Here is a 24,098-nt window from a genome sequence, read left to right as displayed (position 1 = left end):
TGATTCTCTTTCCCTCTTCAAAACCTTACTTAAAAATCACCTCCTCCAAGAGGCCTTCCCAGACTGAGCTCCTCTTCCCCCTCTACTCCCTCTGCCATCCCCCCTTTACCTCTCCGCAGCTAAAGCCTCATTTTCCCCTTTTCCCTCTGCTCCTCCACCTCTCCCTTCCCATCCCCACAGCACCGTACCCGTCCGCTCAACTGTATATATTTTCGTTACCCTATTTATTTTGTTAATGAATTGTACATCGCCTTGATTCTATTTAGTTGCCATCGGTTTTTACGAGATGTTCTTCCCCTCGACGCTGTTTAGCGCCATTGTTCTTGTCTGTCCGTCTCCCCCGATTAGACCGTAAGCCCGTCAAACGGCAGGGACCGTCTCTATCTGTTGCCGACTTGTTCATCCCAAGCGCTTAGTACAGTGCTCTGCACATAGTAAGCGCTCAATAAATACTATTGAATGAATGAATGAATAATCCAGAGGAGCCGAAAATAAATTGAGTGGAAAAGACCCCTTCCTTTCCATCCCCCTATCCTTTCCTAAGTTACTTGTTCATTCAGTTATATTTACTGAGAGCCGACTGTGTGGGGAGCACTGTACTAAGCGCTTGGGAGAGGATGAGAGAACAACGAAAAGCTCCTCACTCTTGGCTTCCAAGCCGTCCATCCCCTGGCCCCCTCCTACCTCACCTCCCTCCTCTCCTTCTCCAGCCCAGCCCGCACGCTCCGCTCCTCTGCCGCCGCTCGCCTTATCACTGGGCCTCGTTCTCGCCCGTCCCGCCGTCGACCCCTGATCCACGTCCTACCTCTGGCCCGGAAGACCCTCCCTCCTCCCATTCATCCATTCATTCATTCAATAGTATTTAGCGAGCGTTTACTATGTGCAGAGCACTGTACTAAGCGCTTGGAATGTGCAGATCGGTAACAGATAGAGACGGTCCCTGCCGTTTGACGGGCTTACGGTCTAATCGGGGGAGACGGACGGACGAGAACGATGGCGATAAATAGAATCGAGGGGGTGAACGTCTCATTAAAACGATAGCAAATAGAATCAAGGCGATGTACATTTTATTAACAAAATAAATAGGGTAATGATCCCACAGACGATGACTCTCCCCCACTTCAAAACCTTCCTGAAGGCCCATCTCCTCCAGGAAGCCTTCCCATACTAAGCCCTTCTTTTCCTCATCTCCCACTCCCTTCTGCATTGCCCCGACTCACTCCCTTTGCTCTTCCCCCCTCCCAGCCCCACACTACATACGTCCATATCTGTCATTTATTTATTTCTATCAATGTCTGTCTCCCCTGCTTTAGACTGTCAACACATTGTGGGCAGGGAATGTCACTGTTTATTGTTGTCTTTTCCCAAGCGCTTAATACAGTGCTGTGGACACAGGAAGGGCTTAATAAATCCGATTGAATGAATGACTGAATGAACATACAACGGACACATTCCCTGCCCTCAACGAGCTTCTGGTATAGAGGGAGCTTAAACCACTCTTGTCATCCCACCAGATGATGGCCGACCAAATAAGTGGGGGAAAAGGGACGTTGGTGTCTGCTGTTTAGCACAGTGCTTTACCCTCAGTAAGTGTTCAGTAAATATGATCGAATGAATAATTGAAAGGTCTCAGAGAGATCCTGATCAGCTGCTGCACCTAATCTCCACCCCAGTGCTTAGTACAGTGCCTGGCATATAATAAGCAGTTAATATATACCATAATAATAATGTCCTGAGCACTTACTGTGTGCAGAGCACTGTACTGAGCACTTGGGAGAGGGCAAAAGAACAATAAACAGACACTTTCCCTGGCCACAACGAGCTGACAGTCTAGAGGGGAGACGGACAGTAATAGAAATCGATAAATTACAGGTATGGACGTAAGTGTTGTGAGGCTGGGAATGCTCGGTACATAGTAATCAATAAATGCGATTGATCGATTGACCGATTGATAGAGTTGGAACAGGAACAAGGTATGGCTAAAACTGGTAACAGCAAGGAATGGAAGGAAGAAGAATAATAAATAAAATGGAAAGCTTACATGAGTGTGAAAAAGCAGCACGGCCTAGTGGAAAGAGCAAGGGCCCGGGAGCCGGAGGACCCGGGTAGTAATGCCAGCTGAGCCACTTTTCGGCTGTGTGACCTCGGGCCAGTCACTTCGCCTCTCTGTGCCTCAGTTTCTGCAGCTGTATATTGGGGATTTAAATCCTATCCCCTCCTACCTAGACGGTGAGCCCCATGTGGGACAGGGACGGTGTCCAGGCTGATTAGCTTGTCTCACTGAACCCAGTTCTTTTTGGAGCACGGGAAAGTCTATCATAGTGAGAAGCAGCGTGGTTTAGTGGTTAGAACCCGGGCTTGGGAGTCAGAGGTTGTGGGTTCTAATCCGGCTCCGCCACTTGTCAGCTGGGTGACTTTGGGCAGGTCACTTAACTTCTCTGGGCCTCAGTTACCTCCTCTGTAAAATGGAGATGAAGACCGTGAGCCCCCCGTGGGACAACCTGATTACCTTAGATCTACCCTAGTGCTTAGAACAGTGCTTGGCACATAGTAAGTGCTTAACAGATACCATTATTATTATGATTATTATGTTCTGTGCCTCAGTTCCCTCATCTGGAAAATGGGGATTGAGACTGTGAGCTCCATGTGGGACAAGGACAGTGTCCACCCAGAGCTTAGTACAGTGTCTGGCACGTAGTAAGCGCTTAACAAATACCATTATTATTATTATTATCGTAATTTATGGCATTTGTTAAGCGCTTACTACGTGCCAGGCACCGTACTAAGCGCCGGGGTCGATGCAAAGTAACCAGGTTGGACACAGTCCATGTCCCACATGAGGCTCACGGACTTAATCCCCAGGCCCAAACTCTAAGTCCATGAGTGGTGTTTATTGAGTCCTATCTGTGTCCAGAGCACTGTACTAAGTGCTTGGGAGAGTTCAGTATAACAGAGTTGGCCGACATATGGTCTCTGTCCACAAGGAGCCTACACTCTAGACGGGGGGACAGACGATAAAATTTGCAAATAGAAAAGGCAACAGAGTAGAGGGATCTGTGCTGGGAGGCAGTGGAAGAGTTTAAGGATGTAAATCAATCATTTAATGGCATTTTTTGAGCACTTACCATGTGCGGAGCACTGTAATGAACACTTGAGAGAGAATAATAGTAATTATGGTATTTGTTAAGTGCTTACTATGTGCTGAGCACTGTTCCAAGCCCTGAGTATAATACAGCAGAATCGGTAGACACATTCCCTGTCCACAAGGAGCTTAGGGTCTGGAGGGGGAGACAGATAGAGAAGTAGCGTGGCTCAGTGGAAAGAGCCTGGGCTTGGGAGTCAGAGGTCATGGGTTCGAATTTCGGCTCAGCCACTTATCAGCTGTATGACTTTGGGCAAGTCACTTCTCCGTGGCTCGGTGACCTCATCTGTAAAATGGGGATTAAGACTGTGAGCCCCACGTGGGACAACCTGATCACCTTGTATACTCCCCAGCGCTTAGAACAGTGCTTTGCACGTAGTAAGCGCTTAACAAATGCCATTATTATTATTATATTAAAAAAAATCAAGTGCCATCGAGTCATTTCTGTGTTTCTGAATCATAGTGACTCTGTGAATCTACTTTCTCCAGAACGTCCCGTCCTCTGCCATGATCCCCAACCTTTCTAACGGTTCTTCCGGTATCGTCGTCACGGCTTCTATCCATCTGCATCTTCCACGTTTTCCCGGGACTTTTCCTAGCATTAGTGTCTTCTCCAGAGAATTAGGCCCCTCCTGCTGATGTGTCCAAAATATGCTCATCCAAGTCGAGCCAGTTGGCCTTCCCAAGACCACTTTGGTTTAATTTGCTCTAAAATCCATTTGTTTGTCTTTCGGTCAGTCTTTGGTATTCGCAAAAGCCTTCTCCCACACCACATCTCAAAAGAATCGATGTTCTTTCTTTCCTGTTTTTTTCACCATCCGGCATTCGGGTCCATACATTGTCACTGGAAACTCCGTAGAGTTGACAGTTTGTATTTTTATGGCAATTGTTACATCCGCACGTTTCGTGACTTTTTCCGGGCTCTTCATAGCAAGTCTTCCTAACATTAATCTTCCGCGTATTTCTTGGCTACTAGTTCCTTTTTTATTGAATATCAATCCCAGGAAAAAAAAATCACAGATAGGAAAACCGACAGAGTAGAAGGATCTGTATATACTTATGGGGAGGGTGGGGAATGGGTGAGAATAGGAACATGGGCGAAAGAGATATTGCTTGTGAATCGATCCTGATTTATCTTGCTTCACCCTGCTTCCGTTGCGTTGCATTCTCCATTTCGATCATTCATTGAGTCAATCGTATTTATTGAGCGCTCACTCTGTGCAGAGCACTGTACTAAGTGCTTGGAATGTACAATTGGGCAACAGATAGAGACAGTCCCTGCCCAACGACGGGCTCACGGTCTAAAAGGGGACTCCTCCTCCTTCCTGGCAGCGCTAATTCATTTAAAATCTGTTTTCACCCTCTTTTGTTTATTGGCTTTCTCTTCCGTTCCAGCCTCTAACTTTCCTAGAGCTCTCCACAATTCCGTCCAATGGACAGGAGACATTTCCTGGTGGCCTTGATTGATTAAGACTTATTGTGGGTGGGGAATGTGCCCGCTATATTGTACTCTCATTCATTCCTTCAGTACTATTTATTGAGCGCTTACTATGTGCAGAGCACTGTACTAAGCGCTTGGAATGTACAGTTGGGCAACAGAGACAGACAATTCCCTGCCCACTGACAGGCTCACAGTCTCTCCCAAGGATTTAGTCCAGTGGCCCTGTACAAGAGTCAGAAGGACGTGGGTTCTAATCTTGGCTCCGCCTCTTTTCTGCTGTGTGACCTTGGGCAAGTCACTTCTCTTCTCAGGGCCTCAGTTCCCTCATCTGTCAAATGGGGATTGAGACTGTGAGCCCCACGTGGGACAGAGGCGGTGTCCAACCCGATTTGCTTGCATCCACCCCAGAGCTTAATACAGTGCCTGGCACATAGTAAGCGCTTAACAAATAGCACAGTTAAGCTCGCTGTGGGAAGGGAATGTGTCCGTTTATTGTTATGTCGTACTCTCCCAAACACTTAGTTCAGTGCTTTGCACACAGTGAGTGCTCAATAAGTATGATGGAATGACTGAATATTATTATTATTTGCCTCCCAGGTGCTTAGTAGAGTGTTCTGCACATTGTAAGCACTCAATAAATACAATTGTCTAACTGATTAAGGATTTGATTTTGGTTTTTTTTGGAATAATAGTCGCCACCCTGCTCCCTACAGTCAACAAATCTTCTCCTCTAAACCCCGTCCTTTGCGGCCTATCACGGTAATCTGGTGAAGTGCAGGGTTTAACACCTGTTCCTCTCTCCTTTCATTCAGTCATATTTATTGAGCACTTTGTGTAGAGCACTGTACTGAGCGCCTTGACTGGCAGTTGCCGCTATTTGCATACGCGGGGGGCTTGTGAAGCCAGATTTCTCTAAAGCCGGATCCAATTTCTATCACTTAGAGCCACCTAATTTCACTTCCATACTATTAGTGATTATAATTGGAAAAGAGCATTGTGTCCTCCACTTTTGTTAAAGAAAAGCCCTAAGCACTTAAAGAGCTTAAGTGTTTTTAGCTCTTCTTAACAGCACTCTATGCACCAAGGGTGAAGCTGTGGAAAAAAGGCTAATTTAAGTCGTTCCCCTTGTAAATTAATCTCCTCATGCCATCCCCTGCTGCTCCTGTGGGCTCAATCAATCAATATTTATTGAGGGCTTACTGTGTGCAGAGCGCTGTACTAAGCGCTTAGAAAGTAAAATTCAGGAGTAAAGAGAGACATTTCCTGCCCACACCGGGCTTCCAGTCTAGAAAAGGGAGACGGACATTAAAACAAGTAAACAGGCATCAATATAAATAAATAGAATTATAGATATGTACACATCAAAACATCAAAAACATGGTGGAAGACGTGTTCCCTGCCCGCAGCGAGCTTTCACTCTAGAGAGGAGCTTAATCAGTCAGTGGTATTTATTGAGTGCTTACTGTGTGCAGAGCACTGTACTAAGCACTTGGAAGAGAACAGCACCACAGAATTGGGGGACAGTACAATTCATTCATTCAATAGTATTTATTGAGCGCTTACTATGTGCAGAGCACTGTACTAAGCGCTTGGAATAATAATGTTGGTATTTGTTAAGCGCTTACTATGTGCAGAGCACTGTTCTAAGCGCTGGGGGAGATACAGGGTCATCAGGGTCCCACGTGAGGCTCACAGTTAATCCCCATTTTACAGATGAGGTAACTGAGGCACAGAGAAGTGAAGTGACTCGCCCACAGTCACACAGCTGACAGGTGGCAGAGCCGGGAGTCGAACCCATGACCTCTGGCTCCGAAGCCCGGGCTCTTTCCACTGAGCCACGCTGCTTCCCGTGTACAATTCGGCAACAGATAGAGACAATCCCTGCCCATTGACGGGCTCACGGTCTAATCTGGGGGAGAGAGACGGACAAAAATAGCAATAGATAGAATCAAGGGGATGTACATCTCATTAACGAAATAAATAGGGTAATAAAAATATATACAGATGAGCAGATGAGCACAGTGCTGAGGGGAGGGGAAGGGAGAGGGGGAGGAGCAGAGGGAAAAGGGGGGAATACTTGTTAAGCACTTCCTATGTGTCAAGCACTGTTCTCAGCATTGGGGTTGACACAATATACCGGAGTTGGTAGATGTCTGTTGGTTGTTAATACCGTTCTTTCCCAAACACCTGGTACAGTGCTCTGCACACAATAAGTGCTCCATAAATAAGAATAATGATGGTATTTGTTAAGCGCTTACTATGTGCCAAGCACTGTTCTAAGCACTGAGGGTAGATACAAGGTCATCAGGTTGTCCCACGTGGGGCTCTCAGTCTCAGTCCCCATTTTACAGATGAGGTCACTGAAGCACAGAGAAGTTAAGTGTCTTGGCCAAAGTCACACAGCTGACAAGTGGCAGAGCCGGGATTAGAACCCACAACCTCTGACTCCCAAGCCTGGGCTCTTGATTGACTGACTGATGGACACATTCCCTGCCCGCAGAGAATTTACAGTCCGGAGAGGAAGTGTCTCTCTCGTGGTGGAAAGAGTGATGAGGGAATTGGTGTACGGTTACGGTGGTACTTTGGATCCAATCTAATCCTGACCCATTCATCCCTGCCGAGTCAATAGTTTTCAAAGCACAGTATTCCCATAATAATAATAATAATAATGATAATACTGGTATTGGTTAAGCACTTACTATGTGCCAAGCACTGTTCTAAGCACTGGGCGGGGGGATACAAGGTGATCAGGTTGTTCCACGTGGGGCTCACTGTCTTCATCCCTATTTTACAGTTGAGGGAACTGGGGCACAGAGAAGTCAAGTGACTTGCCCAAAGTCACACAGCTGACAAGTGGCGGAGCCGGAATTAGAACCATGACCTCTGACTCCCAAGCCCAGGCTCTTTCCACTGACCCACACTGCTCCTCTAATAATATTAGTACTTGTTAAGCACTTACTATGTGCCAAGCACCGTTCTAAGGAACAGGATAAATACAGATAAATCAGGTTGGACCCAGTCCCTGTCCCACGTTCGGCTCACTCTCTTCATCGCCATTTCACAGATGAGGGAACTGAGGCCCAGAGAATTGAAGTGACCTGCCCAAGGTCACGCAGCAGACATACGGCGGAGCCAGGATTAGAACTCAGATTCTTCTGACTCCCAAGCCCGGGCTCTATCCACTAGGCCACGCTGCTACAGTCGTAGGATCTTATCCACGTGGACCAATTTAGCCGAAAAGACAGATTACAAATTGACTGAAAATCTCCTCTCTCTACTAGCTAGATCTGTTAGAGTTCACAGGGATGTCATGACTAATTAGACGCCGGGCGGGGGGGGGGGAAATAATAAAAATAATAATGATAATGTTGGTATTTGTTAAGCGCTTACTATGTGCAGAGAACTTTTCTAAGCGCTGGGAACCGTAAAAGACCGCAGTCGGGACGGGTAACCGGAATTTTGAAACCGCGTCAGTCTTTTGGGTGAAAAGACAGTTCTGTAAATACCTGACCGCCCCATGTGTTGGAAGGCTAATGAGTCATTTGAATCATAAATAACGAATGAACTCATTAAACACATCAGAACCGCAAAGCTTCAAAGAAACCGTGCTTCAAAGGAAAAGACGGAAGGCAAATCGGGACATCGGAGGGGCCTTCTGACAGAACCGGCCCCGAAGAGTCTCCCCATCGATCACTTTCCCCCTCGTGCGGTTCGAAGACTTCGATAGCGATGCCGCGCTGACGATGTGAAATTATAAGACGCAGTCGGCCTCCGGGATAACGTCCCATTTCTTTTAACGTTCTCTCCTCGATAGCTACTGAATTTTTTATGTCAGTCGATCGGTAGCATTCGTTGATTCCTCCCGCGTGCAAAGCTCTGTTCCGAGCGCCTGGAAGAGGACAAGAGGGTGAGTGGACCTGATCCGATCCCTTCCCTTGAGGAGCTTATGATTTCAGCAGGGGGAAGATGGATACTTCAAAGAAATTATAGGTGGGAGGAAGCGACAGAGTCTGTCAGGTCCTTTGGGAAGATTGAGAGACGAACAGGCAGCGGGCCTCAGTGGAAAGAGCCCGGGTTTGGGAGTCAGAGGTCCTGGGTTCGAATCCCTGCTCTGCCACTTGTCAGCTGGGTGACCTTGAACAAGCCACTTCACTTCTCTGTGCCTCAGGGGCCTGTTCTGTAAAATGGGGATTAAGTCTGTGAGCCCCACGTGGAACAATCTGATTTCCTTGTATCTACCCCGGCGCTTAGAACAGTGCTTGGCACAAGGTAAGCACATAACAAATACCATCATCATCATCATCATTATTAGGTGACATGGAAGGACTGAATTGGAGTAAACGAGATGTAAAGTGGAGAGAGTAAAAATTAATAATAATGACGGTACTTGTTAAGTGCTTACTATGTGCCTGTTTTGATGTCTGTGGCCCTCTTCTAGACTGTGAGCCCGATGTGGGCAGGGATTGTCTCTACTTGTTGCTGAATTGTACTTTCCGAGTGCTCAGTACGATGTTCCGCATACAGGAAGTGCTCAGTAAATATGAATGAATGAATAAAAACACTGTTCTAAGTGCTGGGGTAGATGCAAGGTCATCAGGTTGGACACAGTCCCTGCCCCCCATTGGACTCACAGTCTTCATCCCCATTTTACAGATGAGGGAACTGAGGCCCAGAGAAGTGAAGTGACTTGCCTCAGGTCACACAGCACACGTGCGGCGGGGCCGGGATTTGAACCCAGGTCCTTCTGACTCCCCGGCCCATGCTCTATCCACTAAGCCACGCTGCTTCTCAATCAGAGAAGTCCTCCTGGAGGAGAAGCTCTTTGAGTATGGCTTTAAGGACGGGGAAAGAGCAGTGGTCAGTCAGAAAACAACAATAATAATAATAACTACGGTATTTATTAAACGCTTACTATGTGCCGGGCACTGTACTAAGTGCTGGGGTAGATATGAGATAATCAGGTTGGACACAGTCCCTGTCCCTTAGGGGGCTCCCAAACCTAATCCCCGTTTTACAGATGAGGAAACTGAGGCCCAGAAAAGTGAAGCCACTTACTCAAGGTCACACAAGGGACAAGTAGAGCTGAGATTAGAACCCAGGTCCTCCGACTCCCAGGCCCGGGCTCTTTCCACTAAGCACGCTGCTTCTCAAGGAACAGAGGGACGGCGTTCTGAAAGAGAGGAAGGGTTTGAGCAGGAGGTTGTCGGCGGGAGGGATGAAGATGAGGGGAACAGAAAGCACAAGCTGGGTATAGTGGGATAAGAGATTAGCCAAGTAGGAGAGAGAGAGCTATTTTGAGCCTTTAATAATAATAATAATAATGGTAATGATAATAATGATGGCATTTGTTAAGCACTTACTATGTCCACAGCACTGTTCTAAGCCCTGAGGAGGATACAAGGTGATCAGGTTGTCCCACGTGGGGCTCACAGTCTTCATCCCCATTTTACAGATGGGGTAACTGAGGCCCAGAGAAGTGAAGTGACTTGCCCAAAGTCACACAGCTGCCAAGTGGCTGAGCCAGGATTTGAACCCGCGACTTCTGACTCCCCGGGCTCTTTCCACTGAGCCAGGCTGCTTCTTTAAGGCAAGGGTCAGAGGTTTCTGCTTGAAGTAGAGAGGAATGGGCAACCGGTGGAGGGTTTTAAGGAGCTAGGAGAGAAAGAATAATACCTGGGAGGCAGAAAGTCATGAGTTCTAATCCAGCCTCTGCCATTTGTCTGCTGGGTGACCTTGGGCAAGTCACTTCACTTCTCTGGGCCTCGGTTACCAAATCTGTAAAATGGGGATTGAGCCTGGGAACCCCGGGTCGGACAGGGACTGTGATCAACCCGATACGCTTGTAATAACGTTGGTATTTGTTAAGCGCTTACTATATGCAGAGCACTGTTCTAAGCGCTGGGGTAGACAGGGGAATCAGGTCGTCCCACTTGGGGCTCACAGTCTTCAGCCCCATTTTCCAGATGAGGTAACTGAGGCCCAGAGAAGTGAAGTGACTTGCCCGCAGTCACACAGCTGCCAAGTGGCAGAGCCGGGATTCGAGCCCATGTCCTCTGACTCCAAAGCCCGGGCTCTCTGCACTGAGCCACGCTGCTTGTATCCACTCTGGCGCTTAGTAGGGTGCCTGGCACAGAGCAAGCACTTAACAAGTACCGGGATTATTATCATTATCGTTATTATTAACAGAATGATCATTTTGGAAGAATGATCGGAGCAGCAGAGTGAAGGATGGACTGGAGAGGGGAGAGGCAGGAGGCTGGGAGGGCAGAGCGGAGGCTGAGCCAGTAAGCAAGCCAGAATTAATGCCGATTTTAACAGCACTCTCCCACTTTTCCCACTTGGAAAAAGGCTGCCAAGTATAATTTGGCTTACCATACTTCCCTACCATGTGCAGAGCACTGTTCTAAGCACTTGGAACAGTAGAGTGAATAGCATGATTTCTGCCCTCAAGGAGTTTACAGCCTCCTGTGTGCGGAGTGCGGCATTAAGCGTTTGAGAGAACATAACAACAGTTACGGGCCTGGGAGTCGGAAGGACCTGGGTTCTAATTCCGGCTCCTCCACTTGTCTGCTGCGTGACCTTGGGCAAGTCCCTTCACTTCTCTGGGCCTCAGTTACCTCATCTGAAAAATGGAGTTTGAGATGTGATCCTGAGCTGGGACAAGGACTGCGTCCAACCCGATTTGCTTGGCTCCACCCCGGCGCTTAGTACAGTGCCTGGCACATAGTAAGCGCTTAACAAATAACAGATATTATTCTAAAAATCCCACACTAAGTGTTTGAGATAGCGCAGTAGAGTTAAAAGACATGATCCCTGCCTTCAAGGAATTTAGATTTTTATTCATTCATTGTCATATTTATTGAGTGCTTACTATAGCACACTGAACTAAGCGCTTGGAAAGTACAATTTGGCAACAACAGGTTATAACCCTCTCCCTGCTAGACTCTGCTTCACATCCCTTTATCTTCCTGCAGGCCAGAATAAGGGAACAGCCGTGACGTTTGATCCCCGATTAGACCGTGAGTCCGTCACTGGGCAGGGATTGTCTCTATCTGTTGCCGAATTGTACATTCCAAGCGCTTAGTACAGTGCTCTGCACATAGTAAGCGCTAAATAGATACTATCGAAGGGATGAATGAATGAATAAATACGCCATTAAAGAGATTAGGCCAGCAGCAGTTCTGAGAGAAAGCCCAGAGTCATTCGTTTTGGGAGACGGAGTAGAGTCCAAACTGTCCCTTTGAGGAGAGGGAGCATTTGCTTGGCTGAGAGGAATGCAGTTCTCTAAAAAAGAGATGTGGAAATGGAGCAAAAATGATTCCTTCCTGTCAGGAGGCAGATGAATAGAACAGCTTCGAGAGGAAGGGCCGTCGACTCTCCGGGAAAAATCCAGGCCGCAGATTTGAGGGAAGAGGCTGCTTTGTCGGCGAGCCTCCTGTCAGAAGTTAGCGGTCTGTCCTGTCGATTTTACGTCAGATCGTGGAAATTAACTGTGAAAGGGTGAGATCTGTCGACATCACGGCCTATTTATGCAGAAGATAAAAAGTCGGAACAGCCGTCATCAGTAAGGAGAAGCAGCGTGGTGGAGTGGGTAGAGCATAGGCCAGGGTGTCAGAAGGTCATGGGTTCTAATCCCGGATCCGCCGCTCGTCTGCTGCGTGACCTCGGGCAACTCGCTTCACTTCTCTGGGCCTCAGTTGTCTGGAAAATGGGGATTGGGACTGTAAGCTCTATGTGGGACAGAGAGCGGGTACAAGCCGATTTGCTTGTTACTCATCCCGGCACTTAGTACAGTGCTTAGCACATAGTAAGTGCTTAACGAATACTAAAATTATTATGTATGGAGGATAGAGTCCTGTACTAGGTGATTCTTTGGGACAGGGACTGTGTCCAATCTGCTTCTACCATAGGACTTTGTTTTTTTGGGTTTTTAAAATTGCATTTGTTAAGTATTTACTATATGCCTGGCACTATACTAACCTCTGGGGTAGATACAAGTTGATCAGGTTGGACACAGTCCCGGTCCCACATTGGGGCTCACTCTTAATCCCCACTTTTACAGATGAGGGAGTTGAGGCTCAGAAAAATGAAATGACTTGTCCAAGGTCATACAGCGCACAAGTGGCAGAGCTGGGATTAGAACTCAGGTCCTTCTGACTCCCAGTCCCGTGCTCCGTCCACTGGGCCATGCTGCCTCTCTAGTTCAGTGCTTGGCCTCTAGTATATGCTTAACAATTACCAATCAATCAGTGGTACCTACTGAGCGCTTCCCGTGTGCAGAGCACTGTACTAAGCACTTGAGAGAGGACAGCACAACAGAGTTAATGTTGGTATTTGTTAAGCGCTTCCTATGTGCCGAGCACTGTTCTAGGCGCTGGGGTAGACGCAGGGGAATCAGGTTGTCCCACGTGGGGCTCATAGTCTTCATCCCCATTTTACAGATGAGGGAACTGAGGCACCGGAAATTAAGTGACTTGCCCAAAGTCACACAGCCGCCAAGTGGCCGAGCCGGGATTCGAACCCATGACCTCGAACTCCAAAGCCCGTGCTCTTTCCACTGAGCCATGCTGCTTCTCTAAGCTGGTAGACACGGTCTCCGACCGCAGTGAGTTTACAGTCTAGAGGGAGACAGAAATTAATATAAGGGAATACTACTAATTACAGTGCTCTGCACACAGTAGATTCTCAGTAAATACTATCAATCCGCCGTATTTATTGAGCACCTACTGGGGGCAGAGCATTGCATTGAGCATTTGGGAGAGTACAATAGAACAACATAACAGATTCCCTGCCCAATGTGAGTTTGCTGTCTTAAAGATGAGCTTACAGACGATTGATGGATTCATTTCTCAGGGCTGAACTGAATGAATTCAGATTTTTCCTCATGACCCCCCCGCCCCTTGGTTTTGGCGAGTAAAAGTAGCTGTTTCTCTGAGCAGAGATACCGATTTTTATGCTAATCTGGCTGAAATTGGATGGAACCAAGTGGAGAGAAGCCATGACAATAATAATAATAATAATAATAATGATTATGGTATCTGTGAAGCACTTCCTATGTGCCAGGCACTGTACTAATTTCTGGGTTGGAAACAGTCCCTGACTCACGTGGGGCTCACAGTCTCACACCCTGTTTTAAAGATGAGGAACTAAGGCCCAGAGAAGTGAAATGACTTGCCCCAGGTCACACAGCAGATGGCCAGACTACTTGTTTTGTTTGGTTTTGTCATCTGTCTCCCCCTTCTAGACCGTGAGCCCATCGTTGGGCAGGGATTGTCTCTATCTGTTGCGGAATTATACATTCCAAGCGCTTAGTATAGTGCTCTGCACACAGTAAGCACTCAATAAGTACGATTGAATGAATGAATGAATGAATGAATAGAAGCAGCGTGGCTCAGTGGAAAGAGCCCGGGCTTTGGAGGCAGAGGTCATGGGTTCGAATGCCGGCTCTGCCACCTGTCAGCTGTGTGACTGTGGGCGAGTCACTTCACTTCTCTGTACCTCAGTTCCCTCATCTGTAAAATAGGGATTAACACTGTGAGCCCCACGTGGGACAACCTGATTCCCCTGTGTCTACCCCAGCGCTTAGAACAGTGGTCGGCACATAGTAAGCGCTTAACAAATACCGACATTATTAAATGAAGTGGGGGAGCCGGGATTAAAACCCATGACCTTTTAACTCCCAGGCTCGGGCTCTATCCACTAGGCCACGCTGCTTCGCTGTGCCGCCTGGCACTTGCGTGAGCATTTGACAGCTAGAAAATGGAACCCACTGGCTGACTGCTCCGGTCTGGAGTGGAAGTCCATACGATGCTGCTTCGCAGAAATGGGTCACACGCTCATCCGTCGGGCCAGATGGAATCTTGTTCCTGACGTTATGGCCCGAGTCAATTCCAATTCCAATTTACGCTGTCAAGATGGATTCTTCCACGGACATCACGGGGAACCTCCTGTCTCTCCCCACTTCAGTCTTTACTTCATTCTGCTGCCCGGATTCTCTTTCTACAGAAACGCTCTGGGCCTGTCACTCCCCTCCTCAAAAACCTCCAGCGGTTGCCTATCGACCTTCGCACGAAACAAAATCTTCTCACTCTAGGCTTCGAGGGTCTCCATCCCCTTGCCCCCTCCTACCTCTCCTCCCTTCTCTCTTTCCACTGCCCACCCCGCACGCTCCGCTCTTCCGCCGCCCACCTCCTCGCCGTCCCCCGTTCTCGCCCATCCCGCCGTCGACCCCCGGCCCACGTCCTCCCGCGGTCCCGGAACGCCCTCCCTCCTCACCTCCGCCAGACTCACTCTCTTCCCCTCTCCAAAGCCCTACTGAGAGCTCACCTCCTCCGGGAGGCCTTCCCAGACTGAGCCCCCCCTTTTCCTCTGCCCCTCCTCCCCTCCCCATCGCCCGACTCCCTTCCTCTGCTCTACCCCCTTCCCCGCCCCACAGCACTGGTCTCTATATGTACATATTATTCTATTTCTTTTATTAATGATATGTATATATCTATAATTCTATTTATCTATATTGATGCTATCGATGCCTGTCTACTTGTTTCGTTTGTTGTCTGCCTCCCCACTTCTAGACCGTGAGCCCATTGTTGGGTCGGGATGGTCTCTATCTGTTGCCGAATTGTACTTTCCAAGCGCTTAGGTCAGTGCTCTGCACACAGTAAGGGCTCAATAAATACGACTGAATGAATGAATGGATGAAAAGCGATAGTTCGGAACGAGGGCTGAGGGTTATTCACGTCCTAAAATACTGTGCTTGGAATAATGGCGTGGATCCTCACTCGCTTACCAGAGAAAGCAGTCAAGGAATCAGTCGGGCGGCAGTATTGATTGAGCACTCGGCTAAATGCTTGGATGAGAAGCAGCTTGGCCTAGTGGCCACAGCCCGGACCTGGGAGTCAGGAGGACCTGGGTTCATTCAAAAGTATTTATTGAGCGCTTACTATGTGCAGAGCACTGTACTAAGCGCTGGAATGTACAGATCGGTAACAGATAGAGACGGTCCCTGCCCTTTGACGGGCTTACGGTCTAAGCGGGGGAGACGGACAGACGAGAACGATGGCGATAAATAGAATCGAGGGGAAGAACATCTCATTAAAGCAATAGCAAATAAATAGAATCAGGGTGATGTACGTCTCATTGACAAAATAAATAGGGTGATGAAGATATATACAGTTGAGCGGACGAGTACGGTGCGGAGGGGGTGGGTCGGGAGAGGGGGAGGAGGAGAGGGAAAGGGGGGAGAAGAGGGTTTAGCTGCGGAGAGGTGAAGGGGGTTCAAATCCCGGCTCAGCTGCTTGTCAGCTGTGTGCCTTTGGGCAAGTCACTTCACTTCTCTGAGGCTCACTTACCTCATCTGTAAAATGGGGATGAAGACTGTGAGCCCCACGTAGGACAGGGACTGTGTCCAACCCGATGAGCTCGTCTTCTAGACTGTGAGCCCGTTGTTGGGTAGGGATTGTCTCTATCTGTGGCCGAATTGTACTTTCCAAGTGCTTGGTACAGTGCTCTGCACACAGTAAGCGCTCAGTAAATACGATCGAATGAATGAGCTTGTATCTACCCCATTGCTTAGAACAGTACATCTATTATTATTATTATTATTAAGAATACAATCAATCGATCAAAAATTGAGCACTTATCCTGTGCCGAGCACGGTACTAAGTGCTTGGCCGAGTACAATAAAGCAGAGTTGGTCGACATGTTCCCTGCCCTCTACATGCTTACAGTCTAAAGGGAGAGGCAGACAATATAAGTGAATAAATATTTACATTCACTCTTATTTATTGAGTGCTTAGTGTGTGCAGACCACTGTACTAAGCGCTTGGGAAAGTACAATACAAAAATAAGCAGATACATTCTTTACCCACGACGAGCTTACAGTCTAGAGGAGCTTATATAAACATCTTATTCTACTTGATAAACATCCTATTCTACTTGAAAAACAATTGCAAAAGAAATGACTGTGTGTGTGTGTGTGTGTGTGTGCATATTCAATCATATTTATAAAGCACTTACTGTGTGCAGAGCACTCTACTAAATGCTTGGGAAAGTACCATATGGTAATAAAGAGACACATTCCCTGCCCACAATGAGCTTACAGTCTAGAGGTGGGGAGGCAAACATCAATACCAAAAAATTAATTACATTTGTGTGAGTGTGGATACATATCCAAATATATGTGTGTGTGTGTGCACATATATATATACATATATATGTAATATATATGTATATATATATAATGTTTCTTTGGTGATTATCAAGGAGAATAGGACATTTATTTGTATTAGATTGTGTATTTTCATATTTGTTGACATTACTATAAGCTTTCCTTTTGCTTTCTCTACTATAAGCAATGGTGCTTGTATCTAAATATCAAATTCTAGTGCAAAGGCTTTCCAGCCAATGATAATAATGTAATGTAAAATAAATATAATAATAACGATAATAGTTACAGATGTTTACAAGCACGGGGCACCCAGCAGGCAAATGGCGGAGTCAGGATTGGAACCCAGCTCCTCTGACTCCCAGACCTGTGCTGCTTGTCCTTCATGGAGTTTGTCTAAATCGGTGGCAGAATGGGGAAGACAGAGAGGCAGGGAGGCCTAGTGGCCAGAGCCCGGGCCTGGGAGTCAGAAGATCGCGGGTTCTATTTCCGGCTCCGCCACTTGTCTGCAGTGTGACCTTGGGCGAGTCACTTCACTTCTCTGGGCCTCGGTTACCTCATCCGTCAAATGGGGGTTCAGACCGTGAGCCCCCGATGGGACGTGACCTGTGTGGAACCTGATTAGGTTGTGTCTATCCCGATGCCCAGTACAGTTCTCGGCACAGAGAAACTCTTAAGAAATCCCGCGATTGTGGTGATTTGCCTGTTTCTTTCTCAGAATTTGATATCATAATCGCTTAGTATATACTACTCCAATTAAAACTATCTACCGCCCTGCACACTTACAGGATAATATCTAAGCTCTAACTATTCTCATGCTCCGCTTTTGTTGACGTCGGGCCGGGTTTTAGTCTTTAGAGGATCGATACGTGGTACGGATAAAAAGCAGTGTGGCTCAGTTGAAAGAGCACGGGTTTAGGAGTCAGAGGTCATGGGTTCTAATCCCGGCTCCGCCACCTGTCAGCTGTGTGACTTTGGGCCGGTCACCTCACTTCTCGGTGCTTCAGTCCCCTCATCTGTAAAAATGGGGATGAAGACTGTGAGTCTCACGTGGGACAATCTGATTACCCTGTACCTCCCCCAGTGCTTACAAGAGTGCTCGGCACATAGTAAGCGTTTAACAAATACCAACATTAGAAGCATTAATGCTACCAGTAGTGGTATTTATTGGGTGCTTTCTGGGTTCAGAGCTCTTAATCGGGCACTTAGGAAAATACAAGAGAAGTTAGCCTCTTCGGTGGCGTCTGTGTACTTGAATCTGTCTCCTTTAAGCGCTTGATATTCACCCCACCCTCAGCCCCACAGCACTTATGGACATATCCCTAATTTATTCATATTAATATACAATTTATATTGTCTCGTCTTACGCCGCCGGGTCGTCTCCGACCCGTAGCGACGCCACGGACGCATCTCTCCCCGAAGGCCCGCTCTCCATCTGCCGTCGTTCCGTGCTAAGCGCTGGGGGAGATACAAGGTCATCAGGTTGACCCACGTGGGGCTCCCAGCCTCAATCCCCATTTTACAGATGAGGCAACTGAGGCACAGAGAAGCTAAGCAGCTTGCCCAGGGATCCGGGGAGTTTTCTTGGGAAAAACCCGGCAGTGGTTTGCCATCGCCTCCTTCCGCGCGGTCGAATTGAGTCTCCGTCCTCGACTCTCTCCCCTGCCGCTGCTGATTGTATAGAATATATTAGGTATCGGTAAATTATATCGTACTCTCCTAAGCGCTTAGTACAGTGCTCTGTACACAGTAAGCGCTCGATAAATATGACGGAAAAGGCCTTCCCCGATTAAGCCCTCTTTTCCCCGGCTCCACCACCCCACGCACTAGGATCTGTGACCCTTGGACAGTTGATATTCGCCTCACCCCCAACCCCACAGCACTTACGTAGATATCTTTAAATTATATATTATAAATGTCTTATTTATTCGTATTATTCATATAGAGAAGCAGTATGGCTTAAGGGCCCTGGGAGTCAGAGGTCGTGGATTCTAATCCCTCCTCCGCTACTTGTCTGCCGTGTGACCTTGGGCAAGTCACTTCACTTCTCTGTGCCTCAGTTGTCTCATCTGTAAAATAGGGATTGAGACTGTGAGCCCCACGTAGGACAACGTGATCACTTTGCATCTACTTCAGTGCTTAGAACAGTGCTTGGCACATAGTAAGCGCTTAACAAATATCATAATTCTTATATTTATGTCCACCTCCTCCCTCTGGACTGTAAGCTCGTTACGGGCGGGGAACGTGTTCGCTAATTCTCTTTTATCGTACTCTCCGAGGTGCTTAGTACAGTGCTCTGTACCCAGTAAGTGCTCAATAAGTGCCATTGATTGATTACTGCATCGTACTCTCCCAAGTGCTTAGTACAGTGTTCTGCACGCAGTAAACACTCGATAAATACCGCTGATTGATTGTTGTATTCTCCCAGGTGCTTAGTACAGTGTTCTGCACTCAATAAGCACTCAATAAATATAATTGATTGTTGTACTCTTCCAAGTGCTTAGTCCAGTGTTCTGCATACAGTAAGCGCTCAATAGATGCCATTGTTTGATTATTGAGATACAGGCCCTGCCCAAGTGAAGTTTATGGTCTAAAGTGGGAGCTTTCAGGGGGATTGTGGGAAACATAGGGAAGGGAAAAGTGGGAGAACACCCTGTCACGATGTTCGTATTCCCAGCAGACTTCCGGAAAAGTCTGTAAATTGGGTTCATGTTGGTTTACCGGTGCCACGTTATTGTCATCGTTTATAAACCCGAGGCCAGGAGAAGGCAGTGTGGCCTAGTGGAAATTGCCCACGACCGGGAATCTGAAGACCCGGATTCTAGTCTTGGCTCCGCCACTTGTCGGCTGTGTGACCTTGGGCAAGTCACTTCGCTTATCTGCGCCTCAGTCTCCTCGGCTTTCCAATGGCAATGAAATGCTTGTTCTTTCTCCCCTCTTTGAGTCCGTGAGCCTCAGGTGTGACAGGGACTTTGCCCGATCTGATTGTGTAATGTTTACCCCAGTGCTTGGCATGTAGTCAATGCTCAACAAATACCAGGATTATTGTTGGTTTTATTATCATCATTATTATTATTGTCATTATCATTATCTGACTATTTTATATCTTCTCAGCACATAGAATAACACTTTGGTACACGGTAACTTGGCCTAGTGGAGAGAGCCCGGGCCTGGGAGTCAGAAGGACCTGGGTTCTAATCCCGGCTCTGCCACTTGTCTCCCGTGTGACTTTGAGCAAGTCACTTCACTCCTCTGGGCTTCGGTTACCTCCTTTGTAAAATGGGGATTGAGTCTGGGAGCCTCATGTGGGCCAAGGACTATGTCCAGCCCGATTATCTTGTATTTACCCCAGCGTTTAGTACGGTGCTTGGCACATAGTAAATGTTTAACAAATCCCCAGTTATTATTATTATTATTTTTAGCTAATAATAATAGCTCTCATTAAGCACTATGTGTCCAGCAATGTTCTAAGAGCTGGGGTGGATATAAAATGATCATATTGGAACAGTCCCTGTCACAGCCTAAATAGGAAGATTTAATCCCCATTTTACAGTAGAGAAAATTGAGGCACAGAGAAGTCAAGTGACTTGCCTAAGATCAAACATGCAGGAAAGTGGCAGAGCTGCGATTAGAACCCAGATCCTTCGATTTCCAGCCCTGTAATCGTTCCACTAGGCCATGCTGCTTCCTCAAAATACAACTATCATTACGAATACTATTATTATTATTAATATTATAGCTTTTATTATGATCAGTGAGTCTCTCTCTCTGATGGGCCTAACCTCATTTAGGGCAGGGAACGTGTCAGTTATATTGTTCTGTTGGACTCCCCCAGTCGCTTAGTACAGTGGCTCTGCACACAGTAAGCGCTCAGTAAATATAATTGACCGACTGAAGTGAGGTTAAAAACCAGTCCTGCCACGTCCTTCGCTATTTCGATTCGTCTCTCGATAGCCAACTTTTTGCCGAAAGCGTGATTTTTTTTTCCTTTCTTTTTTTTTAGGTGAGTAAGAAAATGTAGTAGGAAGGAAGCGGAGAAGAGAAGCCTCGAGCCTTGGATAGGAGTGGGGTCCTCTCCTCCCAGGATTTCATCCTCCCAGTTACCCAATCGCACAATGTCAAAGAAGGGAACCGGAGGTCGAGGAAAGGGAGAGAAGCTGGATGCCTTATCTGCCTTGCAGGCCGCCAATGAAGAACTCAGGGCCAAGCTCACCGACATCCAAATAGAACTGCAGCAAGAAAAGAGTAAGGTGCGTGTGCACCCTATATCTTATTCCTTTCCTCTTTAAACCTACCTCCGTGCCTTGCTTCTGTTGTACTTTCCTAATGGTTTGGTCCTGTCAGTTCTGATCCTGTCAGTTCTACCTTCGCAGCGTCGGCAAAATCTGCTCCTTCCTCGCCGTCCAAACTGCTCGTACATTAATGCAAGCATTTCTCCCATCTCGCCTTGGCCCCTCTCCTCTCCCGCCTTGATTGTATCGGTCTCCTTTCCGACCTCCCTGCCTCCTGTCTCTCCTCACCCCTGCCCATCCTGCATTCTGCTGCCTGACTCTTTTTCCTTCAAAAACGTTCAGACCATGGTCCCCCCTCCTCAAGAAACTCCAGCGGTTGCCCATCCACCTCTGCATCAAACAAAAACTCCTCACCACTGGCTTTAAGGCCGTCCATCCCCTCGCCCCCGTCCTACCTCACCTCCCTTCTCTCCTTCTCCACCCCAGCCCGCACACTTGGTTCCTCTAATGCCAACTCTCTCACTGTACCTCGATCTCGCCTGTTTTGTCGCCCAAATCCTCCCTCGGGCCTGGAACGCCCTCCCTCCTCAAATCCGACAGATAATTGCTCTCTCCCACTTCAAAACCTTTTTGAAGGCCCATCTCCACCAAGAAGCCTTCCCCGACTAAGCCCTCCTCTCCTCTTCCCCCGCTCCCTTCTGCGTCACCCTGACTTGCTCCTTCATTCATCCTCCCTTCCATCCCTACAGCACATATTCATTTATCTATTTATATTAATATCTATCTCTCCCTCTAGACTGTGAGCTCGTTGTGGGCAGGGAACGTGTCTGTTGTCGTATTGTACCCTCCCAAGCGATTAGTACAGTGCTCTGCACCCAGTAAGTACTCAATAAATACGATTGATTGAATGAATGAATGACTGGGGCTCACCTTCTAGTCCCCGTTTTACCAACGAGGGAACTGAGGCCCAGAGAAGTGAAGTGACTTGCCCAAGATCACACAGCAGATGTGCGGCAGAGCAGGGATTAGAACCCACTTCCTCCGACTCCCAGACCCATGATCTGTCCACTAGGCCATGCTGATTTTCTTCTGTCGGGACACGGGCATGAATATAAATCAATAAATAAAAAATAAAAATAAAATAAATGACAGATATATACATATGTGCTGTGGGGTTGGGAGGGGGAAAGAGCAAAGCTAGCAAGTCGGGGCGACGCAGCAGGGAGTGGGAGATGAGGAAAAAGGGGGGCTTAATCTGGGAAGGCTTTTTGGAGGAGATGGGCCTTCAGGTGGGACGGGGACCGTATCCAGCCCGATTTCCTTCTACCCACCCCAGCGCTTAGAACAGTGCCCGGTACAGAGTAAGAGCTCAACAATGAATGATTGAATGAATGAATGAATGAATGAATGAATGACACCCCAAGGAGACGGCCTCAGTTCCTCACCAGTCCGTCAGGACTGTTTCCTGAGTTTCCATGGTTTGATAAGGACTGTACTAAGCGCTTGGGAGAATACAATAAAGTTAATACTCATGATCTCTGTCCTCTCTCGGAGCTTTCAGGCTAGTGGAGCCCTGACCTAGCATTTGGAAGAGGACGATGGAATGAATAGATGGCGTAGTGATTCGAGCCCGGGCCTAGGAGTCAGGAGGTCATGGGTTCTAATCCTTCCTCTGCCACTTGTCTGCTTTGTGTGACCTTGGGCAAGTCGCTTCACTTCTCCGGGCCTCAGTTTCCTCCTCGGTAAAATGGGGATTAAGACTGTGAGCCCCATGTGAGACAGGGACTGTATCCAATCTGTTTTGCTTCTATCTACCCCAGTGCTTAGAACAGGGTTTGACACATAATGAGTGCTTAGCAAATACCATTATCATCATTATTATTATTATTATTGTTTGATCCCTGCCCACAGAGTGTTTACAATCTATGGGTGCAGAGCACTGCACTAAACACTTGAAAGAGCACAAGAAGAGTTAGAAGACATGAAATCTGCCCTCAAGCAGTTTACAATCTACTGTGTGAAGGGTACTGTGCTAAGCGCTTGAGAGCATTAAAGGACGTGACCTCTGCATGGTTGTAATGAATAACAAATCCCAGCTCTGCCACTTGTCTGCTGGGTGACCTTGGGCAAATCCCTTCACTTCTCTGTGCCTCAGTTACCACATCTGTAAAATGGGGATTGAGACTGCGAACCCCACGTAGGACAGGGACCGGGTCCAACCCGATTTGTTTGTATCCACCCCAGCGCTTAGTGCAGTGCTTGCCGCATCGTGAACACGTAACAGATACCTCAGTTATTATTATTATTATCATAATTGGACATGATCCCTGCCCGCAAGGAGTTTACAGTCTTTCTGGTACAGTGCTTGGGAGACAACCGTTGACTTATTAGCCGTGATGATGATAATAATTGTAGTATAGAGTTAGTAGATTTAATAATAATGACAGTGATGGTATTCGTTAAGCACTTACTATGTGCCAAGCACTGTTCTTGTAATAATAATAATAATGTTGGCATTTGTTAAGCGTTTATTATGTGCAGAGCACTGTTTGAAGTGCTGGGGTAGATACAGGGTAATCAAGTTGTCCCACGTGGGATTCACAGTCTTCATCCCTATTTTAGAGATGAGGTCACTGAGGCCCAGAGAAGTGACTTGCCCAAAGTCACACAGCTGACAGGTGGCGGGGTTGGGATTAGAACCCACGACCTCTGACTCCCAAGCCCCTGCTCTTTCCACTAAGCCACACTGCTTCTCAATGTTTCCCGCCTTCAAGGAGCTGGCCGCCTAATAATAATAATGTTGGTATTTGTTAAGCGCTTACTATGTGCAGAGCACTGTTCTAAGCGCTGGGGGAGATACAGGGTCATCAGGTCGTCCCACGTGAGGCTCGCAGTTAATCCCCATTTTACAGATGAGGGAACTGAGGCACAGAGAAGTGAAATGACTCGCCCACAGTCACACAGCTGACAAGTGGCAGAGCCGGGAGTCGAACTCATGACCTCTGACTCCGAAGCCCAGGCTCTTTCCACTGAGCCAGGCTGCTTCCTACTGTGTGCAGAGCACCGTGCTACCACTTGGGAGAGTACAACAGAGATAATAGGTATGTTAATAGAGAAGTA

At 47.5% G+C, this 24,098-nt stretch overlaps 1 protein-coding gene across 12 annotated transcripts in view; it reads left to right on the top strand.

The window, feature by feature from the left end:
* JAKMIP3 (Janus kinase and microtubule interacting protein 3) overlaps positions 1-24,098 on the top strand; it is a 201,420-nt gene that overhangs the window by 48,975 nt on the left and 128,347 nt on the right. For all 12 annotated transcript variants that reach the window (XM_029060716.2, XM_039911633.1, XM_029060715.2 and 9 more), the window contains exon 2: positions 20,750-20,996. In XM_029060716.2, the coding sequence (XP_028916549.1) occupies positions 20,862-20,996 (135 nt within the window). In that variant the 5' untranslated portion in view covers positions 20,750-20,861. The remainder of the gene's footprint in view (positions 1-20,749; positions 20,997-24,098) is intronic.

This window comes from Ornithorhynchus anatinus, chromosome 3 (genome assembly GCF_004115215.2).
Source record: "Ornithorhynchus anatinus isolate Pmale09 chromosome 3, mOrnAna1.pri.v4, whole genome shotgun sequence".
In the NCBI taxonomy this organism is placed as follows: Eukaryota; Metazoa; Chordata; class Mammalia; order Monotremata; family Ornithorhynchidae; genus Ornithorhynchus; species Ornithorhynchus anatinus.
Note: the sequence above shows the minus strand (reverse complement) of the source record. Positions and strands in the feature narration are given on the sequence as shown.